Below are 25,567 nucleotides of genomic sequence, written 5' to 3' on the forward strand. Positions count from 1 at the left end.
GCTTTTTTACAGGGTTAAAGAAAGGATAGGTGCAGCGAGTGGGAGCAGAGGACTGATATGTGGTAGTTAGCAGAGTATACTGGGCCATCACTGGGGGTGCTGTCGGGGATGCAGGAAGAGTGCCTTGAGCGAAGGAATGACGTTGTAAGCTGACTGAGGCTGGGTGCAACAAGTCTGACCATGTCTGCAGTATGGGTTGAACAAAGCTCAGCTTACACAAAGCCTGTCTGGTCAAAGACTGCACTGCGTTTATACAATCCCTTAATACCTGTTGTGAACATGCAGCATAATGCTCCAAGAAGCAATCCACATCATCCTCTAATAACCATACCAGGGACTCTACCTGGTCTGCACTAAATGGTGGCAAAAAGTCATTCCTGCTTTCAGGGGTACCAGATGAAGCCAACTCTGCACAAACCTGAATCGAAGGTTGCACCTCAGAGAACTCTGTGCCCTGATCTACTAGAACATGAGCGATCCGTATACATTCTAGCAGTTGATCCCGGGTATACTCCCTCAGAATCTGATAAGCATATTCTCTGTCATCAAAAACCAGCAGCGACAAATACACAACCTCATCAAGATCCATCCTTCCCAGCAACAAGCCAAGATGGCTTCCCTGTGCAGCCACTTCTGGTCAGGATGGCCTTGTTGTAATGTCAGGGATGCGGGTGTGACCAGAAGTGTGTGGACTGACACAGGGAAACGTAGGCTTCAGATATAGTAGATAATATAATTTATTAAGACTAACAATACAAACGCAGTGCAAAACTAAACATAACACAGTGCAAACAAACTGAACCAAACCTCCAACAGATAACAAACATACGATACAAGAGTAGTCAGGCAGGCCGGGTCGGTAGCAAATGGAGTACCAGGAGCAGGCGGGAGAGTGGTGAGGACTAGCCGAGGTCAGTACAGGCAGAGTTCAGGCAGCGTCAGGACAGCAGAAACAGGATCAGGAAACCAGGACCAAGCAAACAGTACAACAAGGCACAGACTGCAGGTCTGGCCATCCCTTAAATACACCACCTGCAATCAGCCCCAGGTGATGGCTAATTGCCGAAGTGAGCCCCTGGTTGTTGAGAGCACCCGCTGGCCAGCCCTGGTACTGCAGCCCACAAGGCAGGTGAGTCCCACCACTATTGGCAAGTCCATTCCTGACAAATATTCTTGGGATGTCTGGTGTGAATCGCTCTCTTAAGGTCATGCCACAGCATTTCAATTGGGTTGAGGTCAGGACTCTGACTGGGCCACTTCAAAAGGCGTATTCTGTGCTGTTGCAGTCATTGTTTTGTTGAATTACTTGTATGCTTTGGGTCATTGTCCTGTTGCATCACCCATCCTCTGCGGAGCTTCAGTTGGCGGACAGATGGTCGTACGTTTTCCTGCAAAATGTCTTGATAAAGTCTGGAATTCATTTTCCCATCAATGACAACAATCCGTCCAGGCCATGAGGCAGCAAAGCAGCCCCAAACCATGATGCTCCCTCCGCCATGTTTTACAGTGGGGATGAGGTTTTGATGTTGGTTTGCTGTGCCTTTTTTTCTCCACACATAGTACTGTGTGTTCTTCCAAAACAACTCAATCTTGGTTTCATCTGTCCACAGTATATTTTGCCAGTAGTGCTGTGGAACATCCAGGTGCTCTTTTTCAAACTTCAAACGTGCTGCAGTATTCTTTTTGGACAGCAATGGCTTCCTCCGTGGTGTCCTCCCATGTACTCCATTCTTGTTTAATGTTTTCCTTATTGTAGATGTGTCAACAAAAATGTTAGCATGTGCCAGAGATTTCTGTAGGTCTTTAGCTGACACTCTGGATTCTTCTTTACCTCATGCAGCATTCTGCGCTGTGCTCTTGCAGTCATTTTTACAGGATGACCTCGCCTAGGGAGAGTAGCAACAGTGCTAAACTTTCTCCATTTGTAGACAGTCTGTCTTACCGTGGACACATGAACATCAAGGCTTTTGGATATACTTTTGTAACCCTTTCCAGCTTCATGCAAGTCAACAATTCTTGATCGTATGTCTTCTGAGAGATCTTTTCTGCGCGGCATGGTTCACATCAGAGAGTGCTTCTTGAAACCAGTAAACCCAAAACAGGTGTGTGTTTTTTAAGGGCAGGACAGCTGTCAGCAACACATCCATTATCCTCACACTGATTGGAGTCAAGGTTGGCTCACTCCTGGCTCCAATTAGCTCTGGGAGAAGTCATTAAGCTAGGGCTTCACATACTTTTTCCTCCCTGCACTGTGAATGTTTACATGTTATGTGCAATTAAACCATGGCAACATCTAATGTTTGTGTAGTATTATGTTCAGCAGACTGTGTTCTTCTATCGTTGTGACTTTCAGATGACGTTCAGAGCACATTTTATGCCCAATTCATGCAAAACTCCACGTAATCCCAAGGGAAGGGTGTTTTCTTCACCAGGGAAAGAATTCTTCGGTCATCCACCACAGTTGTCTTCCGTGGTCTTCTGGGTCTTTTGGTGTTGCTGAGCTCACCGGTGCGTTCCTTCTTTTTAAGAATGTTCCAAACATTGTTTTGGCCACGCCTAATGTTTTTGCTATCTCTCTGATGGGTTTGTTTTGTTTTTTCAGCCTAATGATGGCTTGCTTCACTAATAGTGACAGCTCTTTGGATCTCATCTTGAGAGTTGACAGCAACAGATTCCAAATGCAAACAGCACACTTGAAATGAACTCTGGACCTTTTATCTGCTCATTGTAATTGGGATAATGAGGAAATACCACACACTTGGCCATGGAACAGCTGAGAAGCCAATTGTCCCATTACTTTTGGTCCCTTAACAAGTGGGAGGCACATATGCAAACTGTTGTAATTCCTACACCGTTCACCTGATTTGGATGTAAATACCCTCAAATTAAAGCTGACAACCTGCAGTTAAAGCACATCTTGTTCATTTCATTTCAAATCGATTGTGGTGGTGTATAGAGCCAAAAATGTTAGAATTGTGTCGATGTCCCAATATTTTTGGACCTGACTGTATATATATATATATACAGTGGGGATCGAAAGTTTGGGCACCCCAGCTAAAAATTTGTATTAATGTGCATAAAGAAGCCAAGGAAAGATGGAAAAATCTCCAAAAGGCATCAAATTACAGATTAGACATTCTTATAATATGTCAACAAAAGTTAGATTTTATTTCCATCATTTACACTTTCAAAATAATAGAAAACAAAAAAATGGCGTCTTCAAAAGTTTGGGCACCCTGCAGAGTTAATATCTTGTACTGCCCCCTTTGGCAAGTATCACAGCTTGTAAACGCTTTTTGTAGCCAGCCAAGAGTCTTTCAATTCTTGTTTGAGGTATCTTTGCCCATTTATCCTTACAAAAGTCTTCCAGTTCTTTGAGATTTCTGGGGTGTCTGTCACGCACTGCTCTTTTAAGGTCTATCCATAGATTTTCAATTATGTTGAGGTCAGGAGATTGTGAAGGCCATGGCAAAACCTTCAGTTTACGCCTCTTGATGTAATCCCCCTCTCTTTAACTTCAGCTTTTTCACAGATGGCATCAAGTTACCATCCAAAATTTGCTGAAATTTTATTGAATCCATTTTTCCTTCTACTCGTGAGATGTTCCCTGTGCCACTGGCTGCAACACAACCCCAAAGCATGATTGATCCAACCCCATGCTTAAGAGTTGGACAGAGGTTCTTTTCATTAAATTCTGTGCCCCTTCTTCTCCAAACGTACCTTTGCTCATTCCGGCCAAAAAGTTAAATTTTAACCTCATCGGTCCACAGAACCTGTTTCCAAAATGCATCAGGCTTGTCTATATGTTCCTTTGCAAAGTTCAAACATTGATTTTTGTGGTGAGGACGTAGAAGAGGTTTTCTTCTGATGACTCTTCCATGAAGACCATATTTGTACAAGTATCTCTTTATAGTGGAATAGTGTACCACAACTCCAGTGTCTGCCAGATCTTTCTGGAGGGATCATGCAGTCAAACGTGGGTTTTGAATTGTTTTTCTCACAATCCTGCGAGCTGTTCTGTCTGATATTTTTCTTGGTCTTCCAGATCTTGCTTTAACTTCCACTGTTCCTGATGACTGCCATTTCTTAATTACATTCCGAACAGAGGATATTGACATCTGAAAACGCTTTGCTATCTTCTTATAGCCTTCTCCAGCTTTGTGAGCGTCAACTATTTACAGTTTCAGTTTTCTAGACAACTGCTTAGAAGAACCCATGGTGCTGATTGTTGGGGCAAGGTCAGATGAGTCTGGGCATTTAAAACCTTTGAGATTGACATAACCTGGTCTTCCCAGACGATGATTGAGAACAATCCATGACACTGGCAGATCTCAGCTTTGCAAAGGGGGCAGTGCATGCTATTAATTCTGCAGGGTGCCCAAACTTTTGCAGACGCCATTTTTTTGTTTTCTGTTATTTTGAAAGTGTAAATGATGGAAATAAAATCTAACTTTTGTTGACATATTATAAGAATGTCTAATCTGTAATTTGATGCCTTTTGGAGATTTTTCCATCTTTCCTTGGCTTCTTTATGCACAGTAATACAAATTTTTAGCTGGGGTGCCCAAACTTTCGATCCCCACTGTATATATAAATTGAATATAGTAATATAAAACCTGAATTACTTAAGTAAGCAAGTAATCACTTCATGCAATATTAATAATAATACAACTGACATTTTTGGTTAAAATATTCCTGTCAAATAATAATAACACCATATGCAATATAAAGTTTAATATGCACTCTTTTTCCAGGGGTTTATGTAAAAAAATCATTTTGAACACTTCTTTTGTCCTTTGTTCAATCTAGACATGGACTCATCCATTTATCTTACAACTTGGTATCATGACTAGTCTTTATCTTGTAGCTATCTGATACCACCATACCTCCCCCCAAATTTTTAATCTGGTAACAAGCTGTAACAACCTTGGAATGTTTGATCTTAAGATTTGTGTTCAGACATCATAAAAATAGAATATACAGAACAAATGACTTCCAGCATGCCCATGAAAGTTCAGGCCTTCCTGTTTCATTCTGTGAGCCCAGAACAGTTCCGACAAGTCTGCACATGCTCAGCTTGGTGTGTATTGCTAGAGAGTTTTTTTTTTCATGGGAGAGTACATGTGATCAGAACAGGGCCAATCAGCACTGTCCAGACAGAGAGTCAGGGGTTATGCAGCCCTTATAGGACAATCAAGGGAGAATGAAAACTCCTCCTACAAGATTTAACCAGTGCTCTACTGGACACTGATAGAAGTCAAAAGACTACTCTAACTGCTGATGAGAAAAGGTATTTAGCACTTTATATTTACTAAAATAATAGCATTTTCTATGTTCTGTGTACTGTGGGAGACCAAATATAGTGAATGCAGGGCCCTGGGTTTAGTAACATTTTAACATAATGCTGTGTTTGTCTTTGAGAAGAAATTTGGTAGAAAAAAGCAGATTATATTGTACTGAGAAACCAATGTTTAAGGTCTTGTCAGATGTGTGGCTTTGAAACGTGTTATTTCTGTGGTGCTCTCACAGGGTGCTTTTGGAGAGCTTCTGCTGTATTATAAGAAAAGTATGGGTTGAAGTTAAAAAAAAATTATACTCACCTACATGGATGCAGCATTGGTCTGCTTCCTACACTGAGAACTGAGCGATCAAAGACCACTGATTTCTCAGTTCTCAGTCTTTAGTGAGCAGAGAGCCAGCTGCCAGTCCAGGCATCTGGGTGGATTCTATCCACCCAGTCAAGGTCAAGTAGGCCAAGAAAAATTGCAGCCACAACTGCCAGATGAATTGTTCTGGATACAAAGAAAAAACAATAGATAACCTCAGGAAAAATATAGGTTGCTTTGGAAAAAATTATGATGTTGTTTCAAGGAGCACAATACGACAATACTTGAACAAGAGTCTGTATGGTCGAGTTGCCAAAAATAAGCCATTACTGTGCCAATGCTACAAGATATTGCAAGACACCTGCAGCCTTTGTGAGTGCACAGGTGTGCAGGGCCATTATAATCCAGATCTGAGAGTTGCAGTTATTGCCATTTGAATACAGAGTCCTGTCAGAAGGGCTGGGTGTTCCTGCTGAAGACTTCATCCATTGTGAGGGGGATTGTGCAAAGAGCAAGGATGGGAGATTCTTGACAGCTATGCAAGTCTGGGATTCCAAGAGAGGGCCTGGAAGACTGAGAAAGCTGAGGCAGCTAGTGGGTCAAGGAGCTGGAGGAAATATCAAAGTTTTTGGAAGAGGGACTGGAGAACCATAGGCCAGGAGTGGGCCTGTGCAACGAGGTACTGCAACTAAGGCTGATAGAGTCTGAGGAACCTGTGCTCAGGAAGAACAATGCGTAGCTTCTGAATGTAGCCAGGCGGTATAGCATTTATTATTATTGTTGACTGTGTGATCAGCCGACTGCTAGTAAATATAGACTCAACTTGCCTGAATATGTTATGCAAACTAATCTGACACAATGTACAATCTGATTGCTTCATGATGATAAATGGTTTGCCCTTGCCCACCTGCTTAATAATGACCTGATGGAAAGATTATAATGGGAAAGTTAATGCCACCAATTTGCCTTTCATGTGGAATATGAAAAATACAGACCTTTTTCTTCTTACAATGCCATGTTCAACACATTCCTCACTATACAGTCCAATTTCACTTCACTTTATCACACCTTGGCCTAGCATACATATGTGTTTGAGATGCCTTTTCCCATACGTTTATCATGTGTTTGTCATACATTCATGTTGACCGGGATGAAGGAACAACAGGAAAACACAAACTGAACTCAAATGGAGCATAACTGATCTCAAAAGCTTTTGTACATTAGCCACATGAACCACCCTATTATTATTTTATGGAAGAGTGGTTGTTTACCTGAAATAATTAAAACAGGGCTTTACAGAGTCCTATAAGTTTGAACTTGTAGTCATATAGTTTAAAAATGGGTTTTCTTATCTGTATCCAGCTTAAACAGTCTTCACTTTTCATTGAACACCTTCAGTGTAAATAAAATGTGTGGTTAGAAATGTAATGCTAGCACATACCCACTGCTGCCATAGTTCTGTCTTATAGGCAATATTTATTATTTTCCACTTGGCTGCCCTTACAAGCCAAATAAATTATATCTTCTTGCTAAGAAAGAAGCTGAAAACTGAAGCATTGCTGTTAATTATATCAAGCAGAATGACCTTTTCCTTTCACCACTTTCTTTGAATTGTAAAAGAAAAACTCAGCTAAGGAGAGAAGATTTTGTACAGTAGTGATAGGAAAATGTTTCCATAAACTTAAGGATGAAATGTTCTATATTTAAAGTAGATCTGAAGCCAAAACTTTACATTTTGGATGGAATAAGGGAGGGTTATAAACCCATCTGTCTCCAATTGGGGAGATTTCCCTTAACGTCCTGTCTCATGGTCAAAATAAGAAGTGAGAGGAAATCCCTGCAAAGTAAGGGAAATCCCTGGTTATCAGCCATGTCAGTAGGTCATTTTGGAAGAGTTCCTCTTTGTTGCTGTTCTGCTGATAACTAAAAATTTGGCATTTTCTTTCACTTTCTCTCTTGGTGATAACAGCCACCAGTACAAATAGAGAAGGTGAATCTCTCAAACAGGGGCACTGGTGATTTAATCCCTCTCCACTCTATTAAAAGCTAAAAAAAGACAGCAGTTAAAACCTGACAGAGGTTCTGACCTTTTCTGTCCTACTAATACATTTCCTGTCCTGGTTTCCAATCCAAGAAGTAAGGGGCAAATCTCCCCAGTAGGGATGCAGACGTTAATTAACCAAACCTGTAAATGTTCCATCCCGTTCACATTCTTTCTTCCTGGGAGCCAGGAGGACATGAAAAACATGCTAGCAGATTGTTTATTTGGGCCAATGTACTGAAAAAAAGCCATTTTGGGCATACAATCTATTACAGTGATTGACTTATCTGCTTTTATTTTCTGTGGAATTTATGAGGGCTTCCCCATAGGCCAGGAAGGAGGGGGGTCTCCCCTCTCTCAGACCAAATCCAGGATATAGAAGTGATTTGGCGGAAACTTCTTTCACGTTTGTATAAGTGACAATATTCATGAGGTCTTAGAGGTCCTGATCAAGCAGGTATTTACGAAATATGTTGACCAAAGCATTGACCTTAATGTAGTGGCAGCTGAATCTTTTTCAATCTAGTTGCTTTTTTAATGATGTTTTTAGATATGTAACTGTGGTTTAAAACCATCATTTTATAATGCTTGTCATAAAATGTTATTGTATTTTATGTAGTGTGTTATTCATGTTTACTACTGGAGGCACAGAAAAAGTCCCAATGTGAATAGATTATAAAATCATAAAAATGTCTTTTGGAGATGCAGGTTTGTCTCACCCTCCAAAGTACACAGCTTTACATTCATGGTAACGTCCAACAGGCCAGTCACATTGCATGCTACTCAGAAAATGATCATTGGTCATCTGTACACATGTCATGACAACGGCCAATGCTTCTGCTGTCTTTTAGTGTAGACAGCCTCAAATGGATAAAGAGCATTCAGACAGCAGGTCTGGTTCAAACAACCCCCACCAAAAACATAAAATACTTAATAAATGTAATATATTTGACTCACTTTAAATGTTATACCGTTTGTGTCAAGAAGGAAAATCTTGTGTCCAGCTCCAGAAAATATAAACAATTTTATTTACAAGTCTGCCAGCTTGCAGGTTCTCTTTCTGCAGGTTTTTTCTAAAACATTGAGAGAAGCCCAGTGCAGCTACCTCTGCAAAGGATAACCACAGCAGTGACATAATGAAGCCTTATTAGACCAGCTTCTAAGGAACAAACACTACCCTTTCTGACCTCTGTTCATCCTTTTAATGTGTGAAGGCTCCTGCAGTATATGGCATTACTGTATGTCAAAATGTATTTCTGCTAAGTCACGCAGTATCTTTGTAGGAATTTTTATTTAGCATTTTCAAAATGAACAGTGTACACTTGCATATGTCAAAGTCTTTGCATAATTGCAGGTATAAAGGACAGCCTTTACTCCTTTTACGACTGCCAAACATATTTGTTCGGCCACTGTGACAGATGTCACATGATCTCTGATCCTTCCCACCCCCCCCACCCCCAATATTCCGATTTGTTTTTGTTGTATGTGTAATGGTTTTTAAAGAAAAATACATCTGTGAGAGGCTGTGGTGATCGCCACTAGCTTCCTGGTCCTGTGCCAAGTATTGGCCCTGCTGCTTAGTAAACACAGGAGGTCACTCATTCAGCACAGGAGCCATTTGGAGAACACTTTGCATTTTTTTAACCTCTTCACGCGGGCCAAACGCAAATGTGCAGCCTCCCAGCGTCTGGGCCTAGATGCCGAGCTGCCGCACATTTGCGTTCTAATAAAAAAGAACATATGTGCTGAGAGCACGCACCCTGCGCGCTCCCAGCACACATCTCTGGTACTCACGATCTCTTCTTTCAATCAGGACCTTTCCCGATCATGTGACCGCCGTGGCAGCGTGTGACGGTGGTCATATGACCCTAAACCCCGCCCTGCCTCCCGGCTTCTGAAACTCTTAAAGGTTCGGGAGGCGCTGGCACCAGAGGTTAATGAATGGATGAGATGGATATTACAATTTCACCTTGCTATCCTTCTGCCTTGTTCAGATGGAAAATTGAAAGAATGCAAATGTTCTCTGAATGGCACCTATGCCAAGCAAATGACCTCCTGTTTTTGTCATTTCTGCTTGGTACAGTGCCTACTACAGTGATTTCTAGCTGCCACCAAGATTGGCCAGGTGTGGCACATAACTAGACCCAAACTTCAGTTTTAAGAGTAGCCTTGTGCTCTATTTCTTTGTAAAAATATTGGCTTTAAAGTGATACTAAACAAACACTGTTTAACTTACATTATCCCTTCTCCTTGTGTATATGGATGATGGCACTGTAATTTCTAATACAAAAAAAATCTAAGTACCTTTTTTCTAACTGATATACAGCTGCCACATGGCCTCGCTCTTTCCCAGTCTGTCTGCAGGGAAACATAAGCAGGAGGAGCTTTTAGTCCTCTGCTGCTGGTCACAAGTTCAAAATAATAAAAAAATTTTTTTATAAATCTTTATTATTTTTTTTTGGCAATAACATGGTGTGGGTGGAGTTCTGCCAGTCACAGGGTGTGTCACGCCCCTCCAGCCTGTGTCTTAGCATTATAGGGAGATAAAGCCACCACCAATCAAGATGTAATATACCACCCTCATTATGTTTAGCTGGTTAGTGGGAATGGAAGAGGGGGAAGAGAGTGGGCTGTCATTTACCAGTGTGTATACATCCATATGTGTGACTCACATACTCACATACACAGGTGTCAGTGAGTTTCTATGCTCATCATAGAAACTCACTGACACCTGAGTATGTGCAGCAGCTGCTCTGCAAAATCCCCAACTGCATTGGGGACATGGACAGAGGATGGAGACAAATAACAGGGTCAAACAGTTTTTTGCAGAATACAGGAAATGAATCCCATAGAGACTGAGTATGACCAGTGGCATAACTATGTGGGTGCAGGGGGTGTGGAACCTGCAAGAGAGGTGACACCCGAAGCTGCCATGAGAGAGGGACACCCCATATAGATGTGCGGGCCCGGGCAGGGCTTGCTAGTATTGGCACCTGCGCTGTGCTGCCCAGCATATCCTCTGGGGACCAGACCAATGGCGCAATGACGCTCGCTCCATTATTGTGTGTGACAGGCAATTGCAAGCCTGTCACAGGACAGGTGCCGGTTGCTCAGTGCTGCATACCTAACCTAAGAACCAATGCCTAGGCTCCTCCTCCACTCTGACATGACATTTTCAAGAGAAGGAGGAGGAGACTAAACAGAAGGATATCTGTCTGGAAAGCAATGCTGATCTGAGCTTTGTAATGAGGAAAATGTAAACTAGGCAGGTGAGCATTGGTACATTGGGTAGAAGATTTTCACTGGAGGGATTGCATTGGGGGCTTAACATTGGAGAGATTGCACTGGGGGGATTTACATTGGGAGGATTACACTGGGGGGGATTACACTAGGGGGATTACACGGGGGTATTAAACCTGGGGGGATTGCACTGGGGGGATTACATGGGGAAGTTACTCTTGGGAAATTTACATAGGGGGAGGATTACACGGTGGGGGGGATTACATGAGGGGATTACATTGGAGGATTACACTTGGGGGGTATTAAATGGGAGGGATTGCACTAGGGGGGATTACACTGGAGGGATTTACGTGAGGGGGATTACATGGGGGGATTACAATAGGGTGGAACTACACTAGGGAGGGATTTACACTGGGAGGATTTACATGGGGGGATACACTGTGGGGGATTACATTAGGAGGGCATTAAATGGGATTAACCTGGGAGAAGTACACTGGAGAGATTAACATGGGAGGGAGGGAATACACTCTGGATGATTTACACTGGGAGGATTAACAGCACTGCTATTGCAATTATATGCAGTGTTACTGTATGTGGGGAAAAAAATATTGGGGGGAGTTGACACCATGTTTTATCACACCAGGTGACCCCACTGAGTATGATCAGCATGCAATACAGCATTTATTGATAGATTTGTATGATGTGGGTTTAATGACACTTTAATAAAAGAATGTCTACAGTTATGAAGCAAGTGCCTTTGTTCTTTCCATGGAGCTAGTTCCTAAATGTACATTTCATCTGTGCCATGAATAAGTAGCTGCGCAAATCACAATAACGTGCGACCAATAACAGAGTAAACGCCTGAGTTCTTCTTTTTATATTAAATTAGTTGCTTTTAAACTACTGTTAGTAACAGTACAGCTGTACTAAACATGTTTGTAAGCATGCAACATGTACTAGGGGGATTTTTTTTTTGGTTCTAAAAATTCCCAAAGTAGGAACGAGTAACTAAGCCAGATGATGATATGCACCACACTGAACCTGTAGCAGTTGGAAAGTGCGTCAACATCACATCAAAATGACACAATGCAGAACACAGGGGAATTGAGTCAGAGGTAGCTTATCTTCCTAGGAATTCTGCATCATCCTATTGTTTTTTTTTTATTTTGTTCCTTCCATCTGATCAGCTTCACATCTGGGCCCCTTTTGCTCAGCAGCATATTGCATGGTCCTGCTATCTTGCAAAATTCAATTAAGACTATAAAGGGAGCAGAAAGGCTGTGTCCCAAGAAAGAAAATGCTTTCATTTACAATCTTTCACTTGTAATTGAGGATATCAATGCATGTCATCTGATTTCTCTGATTAAAAAAAGGATTAAAAAAAGTCAGACATTGAAGGACAAACCTAGGTTGTGTGTTGTTGTTTGAACTGTAAAAGGAAACACTTATAAACCTAAATTAAAGTGAAACCTTATGCTTTTCGGCCAATTTATCGTATAACCTTTCTGTTACAGACCCACCCTTTGAGAGCACATCATCATGCAGCCTGGGCTCTCAGTATTCCCAGACTAAGTGACTCTTACATGTCATCATGTGGATGCCACTCAGTTCAGGAGGATTGCTTGCCCCCTGCTGATAAAGAAGAAGTTGCACACGGCAGCTGTGGGGTTCGGCTCCCACTTTTCTCCACTTCCAGCAGTCATGGTGTTAACTGTTATGCACAGCCCGATTCCCTGCCCAGAAAAAAATGAAGGGAACTGGAGTCTCCCTATGTTGGGCGAAATGTGAGGGCACAGTGAGCCCCCCATCCTTTGGGGCCCATGTACACCGCACACATTGCCCCTATGGATGATACACCACTGCCTGTACGCTTTAACCCATTCCAGCCCAACATAGGTTGGTCTCCTAAACTCACTGAGGCACTATGGGTACAGGATTCTCTCCTTACAGAGGCACCCCTAGCAGTGCATGGCCTGGCCCAACTAGCACCACCCAGTAGTCCATTCCATACCTTCCTTTGGATTCATGGCAATGGACCCCAGTAGCAGCCTTGCCCAGCACCCGTTCATTTCCAGGAAACATTGCCATCTTGAGGTTAGGAGAAGGAAGAATCCACACTACGATAGTCTTTTAACCCTTACTGAAATATAGTTGATTTACATATACTGTCTATATGTATTTAGTTGTCCCCAAAGGTAGCATGTTCTTTAGTTGCAAACAGAGAACAGCAGAAATGAGAGCTAAGTCAAGGAGCAGACTCTACCTTTAGGGGCTTGCCAGAGTCCTACATCCCAAGCAAAGGAATATGAGTAGTCGTATTCGTTGTGCACCTCTCCTTTCTTGCTTCCCTCTAAAGGGGAAGCAACCAGAAGCCTTAAAGAATATATCTTTGCATACCTACCATTCTTGCACTGCCATTACCAACTTCCCAGATGGACTCCCTCCCAACTATTTATATAAGACCTATTACTCAAGATGCCCCACACTGGCAGGGGCAAGGCTAGCATTTCCTCACTATCTATGGTGCACCCTATTCACTACTCTAGTGGCCTCCAACAGCTACCTAGGCAACTACCCTGCCTACTCTCACTATAGGGTTCTCAGCCTTAAATATGGTGACATCTAATGGCCAATTTACAGAACTGCACTTTGTGTCTCTGTGCCCCTACTGTACAGTGCTACACTTTGCTGACTTCAGACTTACCATTGAATGCAAAATAAAAAATTCAACACAAACGATGAGAATCCTACTTAATTAACAGTGACTCCACTAATCCATCCCTGAGGAAGTCATGCGATCGGTGATGGAACATGTGAGGCGGAGCCAGGTGACATCATTTCCGAGACCGGAAGCTTGGCGAGCAATAAGCTCTTTTTATGATATATGCACAATACACTCCATGTATAATGTAAGTGGGGATTTTAAAGTTGAATAAAGTTTATTTTAAATGTTATTACATCATAGGCAGTTTATTTTTATTTTTCTGAGTACTGTCATCAGTTGATACAGGGTGAGAGAAGACATTCAAAGTGACCAATACCCATTGGGAAGAGTGGTGTCCATTATATGGGCAAGAGATCTGAGCACCATATGACCTGTGTGAAAGTATAGATCTAATACAGAGGTGAGCAGCCACTTTGCACAGTTGTGGAGCATGGATATATGGTGATTTTAATGCTGGAATGGTGGACTGCTGAGTCTTTGAGCACAAATGTCCTAGGACTACTTGAAAAGTGGGACATTGACTCACTATAACTGCACTGAGGACTCCTATTTTGTTTGATATATACACTGTATTATTTGTTTCACTTGAGCACTGAGATTGTGGTATCAGTTTTGTATATATATAGTTACTGCTGTCATTAGTATATTTGCTATTTTACTGCACTAACAGCAATGAAATTGTGGTATCCATTTCTATCTATACAGTCACTGTTATAGTTATCTTATTTGTAATTTGGTTTTCTATAATAATTGTAATAATTTTGAAATCTTTTTAAAGCACTGGGATTTTGTGTGCACTTACTAAATGAATCATTTTTAAGTGTTTTTAATAGTATTGGATTAGTAGAGTCATTGTTAATTAGGATTCTCCTCTCTTGTTTTGAATTTTTATTTTGGAGCATTGTTTGATTTAAATATTACCTGGTATTGATGAGGGGACACATACGTGAGGTGTTGGCAGCAGCTCACTCTAGAATTAGCACTTATGTGTGGTAGAGTACAAGTAAATATAAATGTAGTTGTCCATGTTTACAAAGTACTGCTTAGCATTCTAAGAGGGTAGGAGGTTTTTGACAGAGATTTGACCTCCCTATTGCTTAGCAGGTTTCTGGACCAGTGAACAGCATTTTATAGGGGTTGCAAATGCCTCAGCTAAAAATCTAATAGCCTAATAGAGGCATTCATACTATATATGTAATGGATTGTTATAAATTGCTAGCAGATGTCAAAATACAGCTGTGTTTTCCCTCTAAAACAATGGCAACATGTGAGCAAGGTCACAAATAGCTAAGACTTAGCCCGGCCATGCATGGATCAAAATTTGGCTGGTTCAGCAGGGGCAGTAAAAATTTGGACCTGTGTATGGTCACCCTAGTTGTAAAAAAGTCATGTTTTTTTTCCGAACAATCAGTGCTATAGCCAGCAAACTGATCACTGTGTTCTGATGGCAGGAAAGGCTACCCGCAGCGAGAACTCAGCGGGGAGGATTTCCCGATCCACATCAAATGTGTGGATGGGGGGAATCAGCACATTTTTTTTGTTCAACACGCTGGTTGAAAAAAACTAATTTATAATGTACTGCCTGATTTACTGTCCTTATCCAGTACTGTTTACTTTGTTTATATGTGGCACAATTGTTTTAGATGTAAAAGTACTTTTCAATGTTTCTAAGTGACAAAAAAAACATTGAGCAGAACAGAAAAAAACAATTAGACACACTGGGATACAATTTAAATGTATTATGCATTTGGGAGCAGAATTGTTGGAATGCAACATAAAATGGGCAAAAAAATAAGTGTAACCAAAAATTCCTTTTTTTTTTAAATCACTACTTTCTGTTTATTTTGGGTTTTTAAAATAACACATAGAATAATTAAGGTTATTAAAAGAGAATGCACACTGCTTCTACAAACAATTTGTGAAAGAATGGATCGTTCTCAGGAGCTCAGTGAGTTCAAGCGTGGTACCGTGATAGGTTGTCACCTGTGCAATATGTCCATCCGTGAAATTTCCTTGCTACCAAATATTCCACGGTCAACTGTTAGTGGTATTATACCAAAGTGGAAGCAACTGGGAACGACAGCAACCCAGCCACGAAGTGGTAGGCCACATAAAATTACAGAGCGGGGTCAGCTCTCCAAATTTGGTCAGATCTCCAAATGTCGTGTGGCCTTCAGATTAGCACAACAGTGAGTAAAGAGCTTCATGGAATGGTTTCCCATGGCCGACTACCTTCATCCAAGTCTTACATCACCAAGATGTAGTGGTGTAAAGCACGCCACTACTGGACTCCAGAGCACTGGAGATGTGTTCTCTGGAGTGACGAACCACACTTCTCTGTCTGGCAGTCCAATGAACTTGTCTGGGTTTGGTGGTTGCCAGCAGAGTGGTACTTGCCTGATTGCACTGTGCCAAGTGTAAAGTTTGCTGGAGGGGTATTATGGTGTAGGGTTGTTTTTCAGGGGTTGGGCTTGGCCTCTTAGTTCCAGTGAAGGCGTCAGCATACCAAGAAATTTTGGACAATTTCATGCTCCCAACTTTGTGGGAACAGTTTGGGGATGGCCCCTTCCAGTGCACAAAGCAAGGTCCATAAAGACATGGATGAGAGAGCTTGGGGTGGAGAATTTTGATTGGCCTGCACAGAGTCAACCCGATAGAACACCTTTGGGATGAATTAGAGCGGAGACTGTGAGCCAGGCCTTCTCGTCCGACATCAGTGCCTGACCTCAAAAATGCGCTTCTGGATGAATGGTCAAACATTCCCATAGACACACTCCTAAACCTTGTGGACAATCTTCCTAGAAGAAATTAAGCTGTTATAGCTGCAAAGGGTGGGCCAACTCAATATTGAGCCCTCGGACTAAGACTGGGATTCCATTAAAGTTCATGTGCGTGTAAAGGCAGGCATTCCAATACTAGTGTTTTTATATATACCACCTGCATTCAGAGAAAATAGAATTAGGTTTGTCCAGCATCCTATTAGAAACTAAATGCATGTAAAATGCAAGTAAACACAGCTAGACTTGCTTTAAAGCAGGAACATGTAAGCACGGGAAAAAGACATCTTGGAGGCATTAAAGTTCTGTATACTTCCCAAATTAATTGTTTTGCATTTAGAAAAGCTGAACACAGGAGTGCCACTGTGAATAAGGCCTTATTTACAAATGATTTCATTACACACCTCAATACCACTGCATGTATATATCCAGCCTCGTATTGAGGTGGTTTTACTGGGAATATGGTTGAAGCTACAGCCATGATCCCAGTATTGTTTTGTTCAGCCGGTGATTCTGCACCAAGTACAATGAATCCAAGCAGCTATACATCAGTTGGAATACTTTTATAGGTGGGGGAAGGAGGTCACCCTCCTCGCTGCCACTGCATTTGCCAGACTCAAATGCCCAGTAAAAATGCAACCAGCGGCATCTGCTTCCCTGGACACAGTGAGAGGAACTGATGTTGTTCCTTCCACTGTGAGATGTCAGAAATGACAAGCGATGAGGATTTAGTCATTTCTGGTTTCGATTTGATGTTTACAAGCCATTACCAACATGCAAAAGCACCTGATCAAACCAATCTTGATGTGATCAGATGCTTTAGAAGCTAGAAGAAAGATCTGAGGTTTAATAGATGAGATCTCTCCATAAAGAGGACCTGTCATGGCCCATGGTGTTACAAGGGATGTTGTTCATCACTTGTGAAAACAATTGGGTTAAAGGTACAGTGGTTAAAAAAATAAATTTAAATAAAATTATTAATAATAAAATTTTAAATAAAATTTCAAGCGCCCCCCCCCCCCCATGCTCACATGCAAATGCACACTTCGGTCCCACACGCATATGTAAAGAGTGATTGCACCACACGTGTCGTATTGCCACTAATGTCAGAGCGAGAGCAATAATTCTAGCACCAGAACTCTTGTGTAACTCTAAACTGGCAACCTGCAAAACCTTTTAAAATGTTCCCTTTGGATAATTTAATGTACTATAGTTTGGCAAGTGGTAAAAAATACATGCATCTGTTGCTGATATGTGATGCATATTCAAATTTAGAAATGAGCAATTATTGCTATAAAATCATTTTACAGTTAGAAAGTAAAGCAAAATATCTTTCTAGTCAGGTGCCTTTTAGTATTTTAGCTATTCATGGTACATTACAATAACATGATGAATTCAGCTCTTAAAATTTAAAGTGATATGCTATTTCAACTGGCTGTATTAAAAGAATTATAATTGATTTGTTAGGAGATGTGTTTCAGTATAGGAATATTATCCTGATATATCAAATTCTAACACCGTACTAATTAATGCTCTGCCAATATATTTTAATTAGTTACATGCCAATATCTTTCTAATTACTGATCTGCAATAAGGCCAAAATTGCTTGCCACAGAAGGATACTGCTATGAGAACGGATTACCATCTGCAAATTCTGATTTCTTTTATAAAGTACTCTTAATTAGCTTAGCAGCATGTATTCTATGACTGATCATTATTGTTAATTTGATTTTGATGTTACAAGTTAGTGTTTTTGTGCAAGTGTACATTTTTCACATTAGATGAATTAAAGTGGAACTGAAAATGTAAACAAAAATTTATAAACCCCCCTTTGGTCTTCCAGGCATTAGATCAGACAAAGTGTGTGCTAGACTGTTAGAAGCAGTTATTACCCTCATGTATATAAGATGGCAAAGAGGGTTTTTTTAGATTTCTTTTCCAGTATACTTAAAAAATGTGCTGCAGTGTTTAGAGTGGTATTAAACCTAAAAAGCAAACTTTTATTATATTGTAATTTAACAATTATTATATGTGAAACTGCATTCCTTTCATTTTAGGTTTTCTTTCTTTTATTTTCAGCTGGTGATCTGGCCAGTAAGTCTGTTGTTTTTCAACAAAACAAGCTGTCCTACAGATGTATCAGTTAGACCAGTGTTTTTCGGTCAAGGTACCCTTTAAAAGCATGCACAATCTGGAGGCACCCCATTCTAAAATGTAAAAATTGAAACGAATAACTTTTATATATCGAAGCAAAGTCCACACATGTAGGACACCCACGTTAGAGGTGATTTGCTCTTCCAAAGCAAATACACTTTTGCACACTGGTACTAACTAGTAATCCAGCATTTTTCTTTACCTTAGTTTCTCTCCCTCACTCAGCTAATGTGATCCCAGTGCTGATGGAGAGGGGCAGGAAGAGGCAAACAAGGATGCTGTGCAGGTACCCAATGTCCTCCTTATAAATTAATGATGTCATTGGTTGTTAACCACTTGCCCTCCTGAGGATTTGCCCCCCTTCCTGGCCAGGCCATTTTGTGCGTTACGACGCTGCATTACTTGAACTGACAATTGCGTGGTCATGCAACTCTTCACCCAAATTAAATGTCCGCCCTTTTTTTCACATACATTGAGCTTTCTTTTGGTGGTATTTGATCACCTGTGCGGTTTTTATTTTTTGTGCTATAAAAAAAAGCAACAATTTTGAGAAAAAAAAATATATTTTTGACTTTTTGCTATTACACATGTCCAGTAAAAAAATGTAAAAAATCAAATTTCATCATAAATTTACACCAAAATGTATTCTGCTACATGTCTTTGCTAAAACAAATCTCAATACGTGTAAATTAATTGGTTTAATTGACAGTTATAGCTTTTACAAATGGTGGTATAGATACTGGGATTTTGTTTTTCATTTTTACTAGTAATGGCAGCGATCAGTGACTTATAGTGGGACTACGGGACTTCAGCGGACATTCTGACACTGGGGAAACTGACTTGCTGTCATTGACATCCCCAGTGACACCAATACAGTGATCAGTGCTAAAAAAAAAGCACTGACACTGTACTAATGACACTGGGCAAGAAGGGGTTAACATGAGGGACGATCAAAGGGATAACTGTGTGCAGGGAGTGTTTTACTAGGGGGCGATGTCAGTGTGCTTCACTGGAATCACACTGCTCTGGATGGAATCCAAATCAGTGTGCCCGAGCCGACAGGGAGGATAACTGTTAGTAAACAAAACAGCCCTCCTCCCTGTTAGAGAACTTTGGAAATCACTGGGTGCCGGCAAATAATTTCCGGCTGGGATCCGGTGATTTACAGCCGCAAATGGCAGCACGGGTAGGGCGCGCCCCCTACCCAGAAATGCAAAATCAACGTACTGCCATCCTGTAGCAGTAGTTCTGCTATAGGGCAGTCGGGAAGCTGTTAAGATGCTGGCAGCTAGAAAGTTGTAGTGGTGCACAATGAAAACCTGTGGTTTGCTTTGTGTAACTACAAGGCAGGTTTCATCCACCCACTGGCTTGTATACAATTTGGGCAATTTTTAGGAATTTTGCCAAGGCACCCCGTAGAAACCTGAAGGCACCCCAGGGTATCTGGGCACCCTGGTTGAAAAAGGCTAAGTTGGAGGGTTGAGACAAACCATATACAACTGAAAAGGGTGCTTACAATGATGAGCTTTTATTTATTTATGTAATATCTATATCACAAAAGAGTAAAAAATTGTTCCTCCTAATCAACACTGGGTCCACCTCCTGCTACACCAAAGCAATTTAAAGGTAAAGACAGTTCTGCAACTAACAATTTTAACATCCCCAAAGTGCAACACATAAAATCCAATGCACCAACCATAGGATATGTGCAAGAATTCCCGTGTCGCACATTGGAGATGGCAAAAATAAAAATGAAAATAAACCTGTAAAGAATGTTTGGGAAGAAGAAACAAAAAATAACATACCATGAAGAAAACACCACATCATGTATAAATGTATGTACTGTATATTGGATCCATCCCAAATAAGAAGATATACAAATTATAAAAATAGATATGTTTCAGATCAATGACAAAATCTCTGTTCTATCCTCACCATCCCAGATATAATAAAGACCAAAAAGGCTAATAAGGCAATGGAACAGGCAGAGACACAGAAAATAATCAAAAAAGATTAGCACTGATGTAGAACAACTCCTCTACACAACAACGAGCCAAATTGAGTCCACAAATTGCCCTATTGGGAGTTGGACTCAATAAGTGGCTCTCACCAGCACACTCTCTTGTCACTCATATACTCATAGCTACCAGATTGTCCATAGCCCATAATTGGAAGATACCCTCCTCGCCCACTATCCAAACGGTGACCTCCCTTCTGAATGATCAGCATCTAATGGAATTTATGTTTGCCAAAGACACCTGATGATTCCAAAGTTCCACAAAAAATGGGCAGGGTGGTCTTACGACCCTAGAATTCGCACACTTTCTTAAACCTCCCATATATGATTTTCACTCTACATCTCCTAGACAATCATTATTCCCAGACCATGTCCCGCCCTATAGAGGCGGACATCTTAAGCCACTGCTGTTGTATCGATTAAGTGCCTTTATGAATGTATCCTTTGCTCTAGAGGCATAGGGGGCTATGGTTCTCCCTGGCCCTCTTTCTTCTTCTGTGTATGATATGCTTAGATATCTTCAATGTATTGGCAACTAGTTTGTAGAGGAATGTTCCTCACCACTGCTTTTTCAATGACATGTAAACTTGAAAATTCTTCAACAAAACTAAGTGAAAAAAAAAGATCAGCGCCAAATAAATGCATGTAGTCAAATAAACGCATATATTTAAAAAGCTTGTAAAACATAATCACATCAGAGAGGGAGGGGGCCATGGCTGGGCAAGGAAGTCACTCATAAAAATGGGTAAGATCCCATTCAAAATTCAAACCAATATGCGTTCGGAATATGCGAACGCTTATAAAAAATCCAAAAGACTTCACGTTTGCACAGCAATCTAAAGCCTTCACCACCCCTAGGAGCCCTGTCCACCCTCTCAATGTCCTGTATGCTCAAAGCACTAAGGTCACTTCCATGAGCACTGTTAAAATGATTAGCAACATTGGTAGAATGATTCTTTTGTATGTCATAAACATGATCATGGAGGTGATCTCGTAGACTCCTAGTTGTCCTACCAACATATTGTACTAGGCAACTTCTACAGGTGATCAAATATATGAGATGTTTAGTATTACAGTTGATGAAGTTCTTGACCCTGTAAACCTTGCCACTAACCGTGGATTCAAATTCCTCCCCTTTCTTAATACAAAAGCAACAGGGACAGCCGTCTATACCACACCTATAGTTACCTTTAAAACTCAGCCATGTTCTCTGAGTTGTTCTAGAGGAGATATAGCTAGAGGACAAAGTATTGCCCAAAGTTGGTGCACTTCGGGAAACAATTTTAGTACTGTGGGACAATATTTGTGAAAATAGGTCATCACTCAGAAGTATGAGAAGCTAGCACTCAATGATCCTTTTAATCCTTCCAAACTCTAGGCTGAAAGCAGTGGAGAAATCTGGTGGTCCCTGCCTGGAACTACACCTCTGCTTTGTTATTAATAAGTTGTTCCTGTCAGTATTGTTAGCTATACCCAGAGCATGATCTATCATGGGCACCGGATAACCTCTCTGTAAAAAGAGATCCCTCATGTGTGTCACCCCTCTATTGAAATCTTCATCCTTATTGCAAATCCTACACAATCCTCGGAACTGTCCCACAGGAATCCCTCTAACTGTGTGTTTGGGATGTCCTGAGTCTGCTCTTAGAGTGCCTAATAAGGGCAAAAACAAACTGGTGAGAACTGCACCCTCACAATCCCTCAGTGTCACATTCAAGAAATTAATGCTGTGATCGCTCACCTGTCCAGTGAAGCTGAGGTTAAGTTCATTGTCGTTGAGAACGACAGAAAACCTTCCAAATCCCCAAACTCACTGGATCAAATTAAGATCAAATCATCTATGTAGCGTCTGAAAAATTGGATGTAGGGACGGAATGCGTTGTCATGTCCACATATCTTCACCCTCTCCCACGAACCCATATAGAGGTTGTCGCGATATGGTGAAAACCTGGCACCCATCGCTGCACCACATCGTTGGAAGTGAAAAAAACCATCAGAAGAAAAGTAGTTGTGTGATAGGTATTCAAGACATTCCAAAATGAATTCCCTCAGGATGCAGGAATATAGTACACACAAATCAAAAAGAAGGAAACAGCCCTAAGCCCCAAAGTATGGGGATGGATAAATATAGGCTTGCGACATTACATGTGACCCACCTTTCTCCATCCCTCCATTTAACCTCCTGACACAAAATCAACAAATGGTTGGTATCGCGATGGTAGCTGGGGAGTCCCACCACTATAGGTTGTAGAGTAGTTGGAAATCCAATCATAGTCCAACACTTTCGTTCAGGGACCCAATACTGGCTACAATGAGTCTACCCATTAAGGGGTTCAACCCATTATATGTCTTAGGTAGATGGTAAAATATCGGGACAACAGGAGACTCTGGAACCAGTGCCTCACTTTCACGTTTGGATAGAATACCCAATCAGACACCGTTCTAGATCAGTGAAGTGAGTACACATTTATACTCTTTGGTAGGATCCCTTCTCAGTTTAAGGTAAGTCCTCTCATCTGACAGCTGTCTAAGAGCCTCATGTCTGTATGTGTCGGTGTCCTGGACAACAACCAAGCCCCCTTTATCAGAATTTTTAATAACAATAGATTCATCCTTACTAAGTATCCTAAGAGAATGTCTCTCAATGGGGTTAAGATTGTCCACCGGGGCAGCGACACCAGATGTAGTATGCATGGCCAATCTGGTTAACTCTTGCTCAGTCATTTTTTTAAAGCAATCCACTTCCTTGCCCTTGCATGAATGGGATAAAAATTTGGCCTATATCTTAAAGAGAAAGGGACCAAAGATCCCTGTTCATCCTCCTCAAGATGATATACCATAGCTAAATCAGCCAAATCACAGATATTACATTGGTCCAAAAACTTATTTGTTTAGACCTCTTGTACAAAATTAATTTCAATATCATCTCCATCTCCATTTAAGACCCCTAGACAGCAAAGATATATCATCACTGGACAAAGTCCTTTCGGACAAGTTCAAGATGTTAACTATTGTTTTGACATCTGTTTCAACAATGAGTATTGATCCGGACCTTCTCCACATTCTTCTTTTCTTCTTTCCCCTTTATCGGATTTTCCTGCATTTTTCTTGATGTTCTTCTTTTTTTTTTTGGTCACCTCCATATCGTTTAAATGGCTGGTGTAGCAAACTTGCTCATCAGAGATGGACGTGGAGTTCCCCTTTTTTATTAGAAGTATTCCTCAATCCTCTATTCCCTACCCCCTCCCTTCCTGAGAGGCACAGGGACAGATGTGTAAGTGTTAAAAGTGCTGGCAGGCTGGAGCAGCAGGGGGCCCAGCGCTACAAAGCCCCCCTATAGAGACAGCAGACTCTCTGTCCCAAGGCCTGTGTAAAATCACACCTCCTAACCAAGATAAGTTTTTTTTCCCTGGACTTGAAAGAAGTTGGAACCTCATAAACCCTACAAGCCAGGTGACAGAAGTTAAATGAGCATTCCTCAGGTCAGCTGTCACCTATGTTTCATATCATGGATTATGAAGCTGTCAGTTTTAATGCAGAGCCCATCTCACGATCCCGCCCAAAACAGGGTATTGGCCAGTTACTCAGCGCCACCCCCCTTGCTGGGGGACTTTAAAAAACACAGGCTGTAGGCCTGAAGTTAAACTAAACACATCTCCCAATTTTAACATCGTAACAGCAGGAGATCAAAGACCCTCGCTCTGCAACTTGGATCTGCTTACCTTAAGGCTGAACATGGCAAGTAACTTAACCTTTTAACTTCTCCCTGTTATCTCTTTGCTGTGCTATGCTGTTTTCTATGTATATAAATATATATCTTAGTTACATCTTTTTCCTGTAAATATTTTATTGCACCTGTTTGAGTCTTTTAGTAATAAATCTTTCTTTCTGAAAGTGTTAAACTGTTTCTAAAGCTCTTAATTGCAATTTACGAATCCCTGCCTCCTGAAGAGATGCTACTGTGTTTGTTTAATCCTCTGCCCAATCGGCCTGCGGTGACCGTATTGGACAGGCGACTTTTCAACCATTACAGTGTATATTTGATAAAGAGAGTTTCCCCTTTCTTTGTACAAAAAGTGGTGGTGGCAGTAGAGGGTTAGTTGCGTAATTAACCCAACCCAGTAACAAGTGCATTCAGGCTGCTGGTGTGTCGATTCCGTTCCATTAGCTGGACAATCGCTGTGCAGGGCGCAGCTGAATGTGGCATTGTTACGCACGTCACATCGCGGTTTTAGATTGGCCAGTCCTTCGGTCATGAGTTTGTTGAAAAGGTCTGGGGTCTGACATCGCGGGCGTGACGTATTGTTGGCCACGGTCGTGCGATTGTCGCATGTTGAGGGTGGCGATCCGGCGACTGTGACAGCTGGAACCAGGTGTGGCACTTTCACCCACCTCTGAAGAGGAATCCACCCCCGACGCTGCTAATGTTAGATCCAAATGATCATTCTCACACTCGAAAAAACAAACTCTCTTAATAATAGTACCAACAGCATTTCCCTTCTTCATTTTATTATTGAATCTCGGGTACAGAGATCTGTTCCATACATACACCTGATTAAACCCATAATCAAGCTTATCCCGAAGCAGTTTCTCCTTCTTTCTAGCAATCACCTCCTTTTCCATTTTGTCCAAACTCTCATTTAATTTAATGTCTAGACTTTCAAACATCAGGTAACTCCTAAATGGTATAATCTCCTTTGCATTACTGCAATTACATCCTGTGTTCTATTGAGTTCCTGTGTTTTAGAATCCACAATTATTTGCATCAACTCATGTGAGGCTGCAGACAATGTTTCAGTCCATTTGTTTTTTAATTCATCTGTGGCCAGTTTAAAAGTAGGGAACTTTTTTATGCGGAGACCGCAAGGAATCTGATCCACTGCTAAATGTTCAATCAAGGTACTTTTATCAATAGGATTTCATCTCCTTAATCATTAACCTCCCTGGAGGTATTCCTGAGTGTAGCTCGGGGTAAAGTTTCAGCACCACAAGCAGTAACCCCGAGCT

General features: G+C 41.3%; 1 protein-coding gene across 4 annotated transcripts in view; it reads left to right on the plus strand.

Annotated features, from left to right (window-relative positions):
• The window catches only part of DHRSX (dehydrogenase/reductase X-linked), a 615,232-nt gene that overhangs the window by 375,675 nt on the left and 213,990 nt on the right, over window positions 1–25,567 (plus strand). Inside the window, exon 2 of one of the 4 annotated variants that reach the window (XM_089683841.1) lies at window positions 18,469–18,556. The exons of the other annotated variants lie outside the window; for them this stretch is intronic. Coding sequence (XP_089539967.1) covers window positions 18,469–18,556 — 88 coding nt within the window. The remainder of the gene's footprint in view (window positions 1–18,468; window positions 18,557–25,567) is intronic. 4 annotated transcript variants of the gene reach the window in all.

This window comes from Staurois parvus, unplaced genomic scaffold, assembly GCF_062004578.1.
Source record: "Staurois parvus isolate SC_StPar_1 unplaced genomic scaffold, SC_StPar_1.0 ptg000324l, whole genome shotgun sequence".
Classification (NCBI taxonomy): domain Eukaryota; kingdom Metazoa; phylum Chordata; class Amphibia; order Anura; family Ranidae; genus Staurois; species Staurois parvus.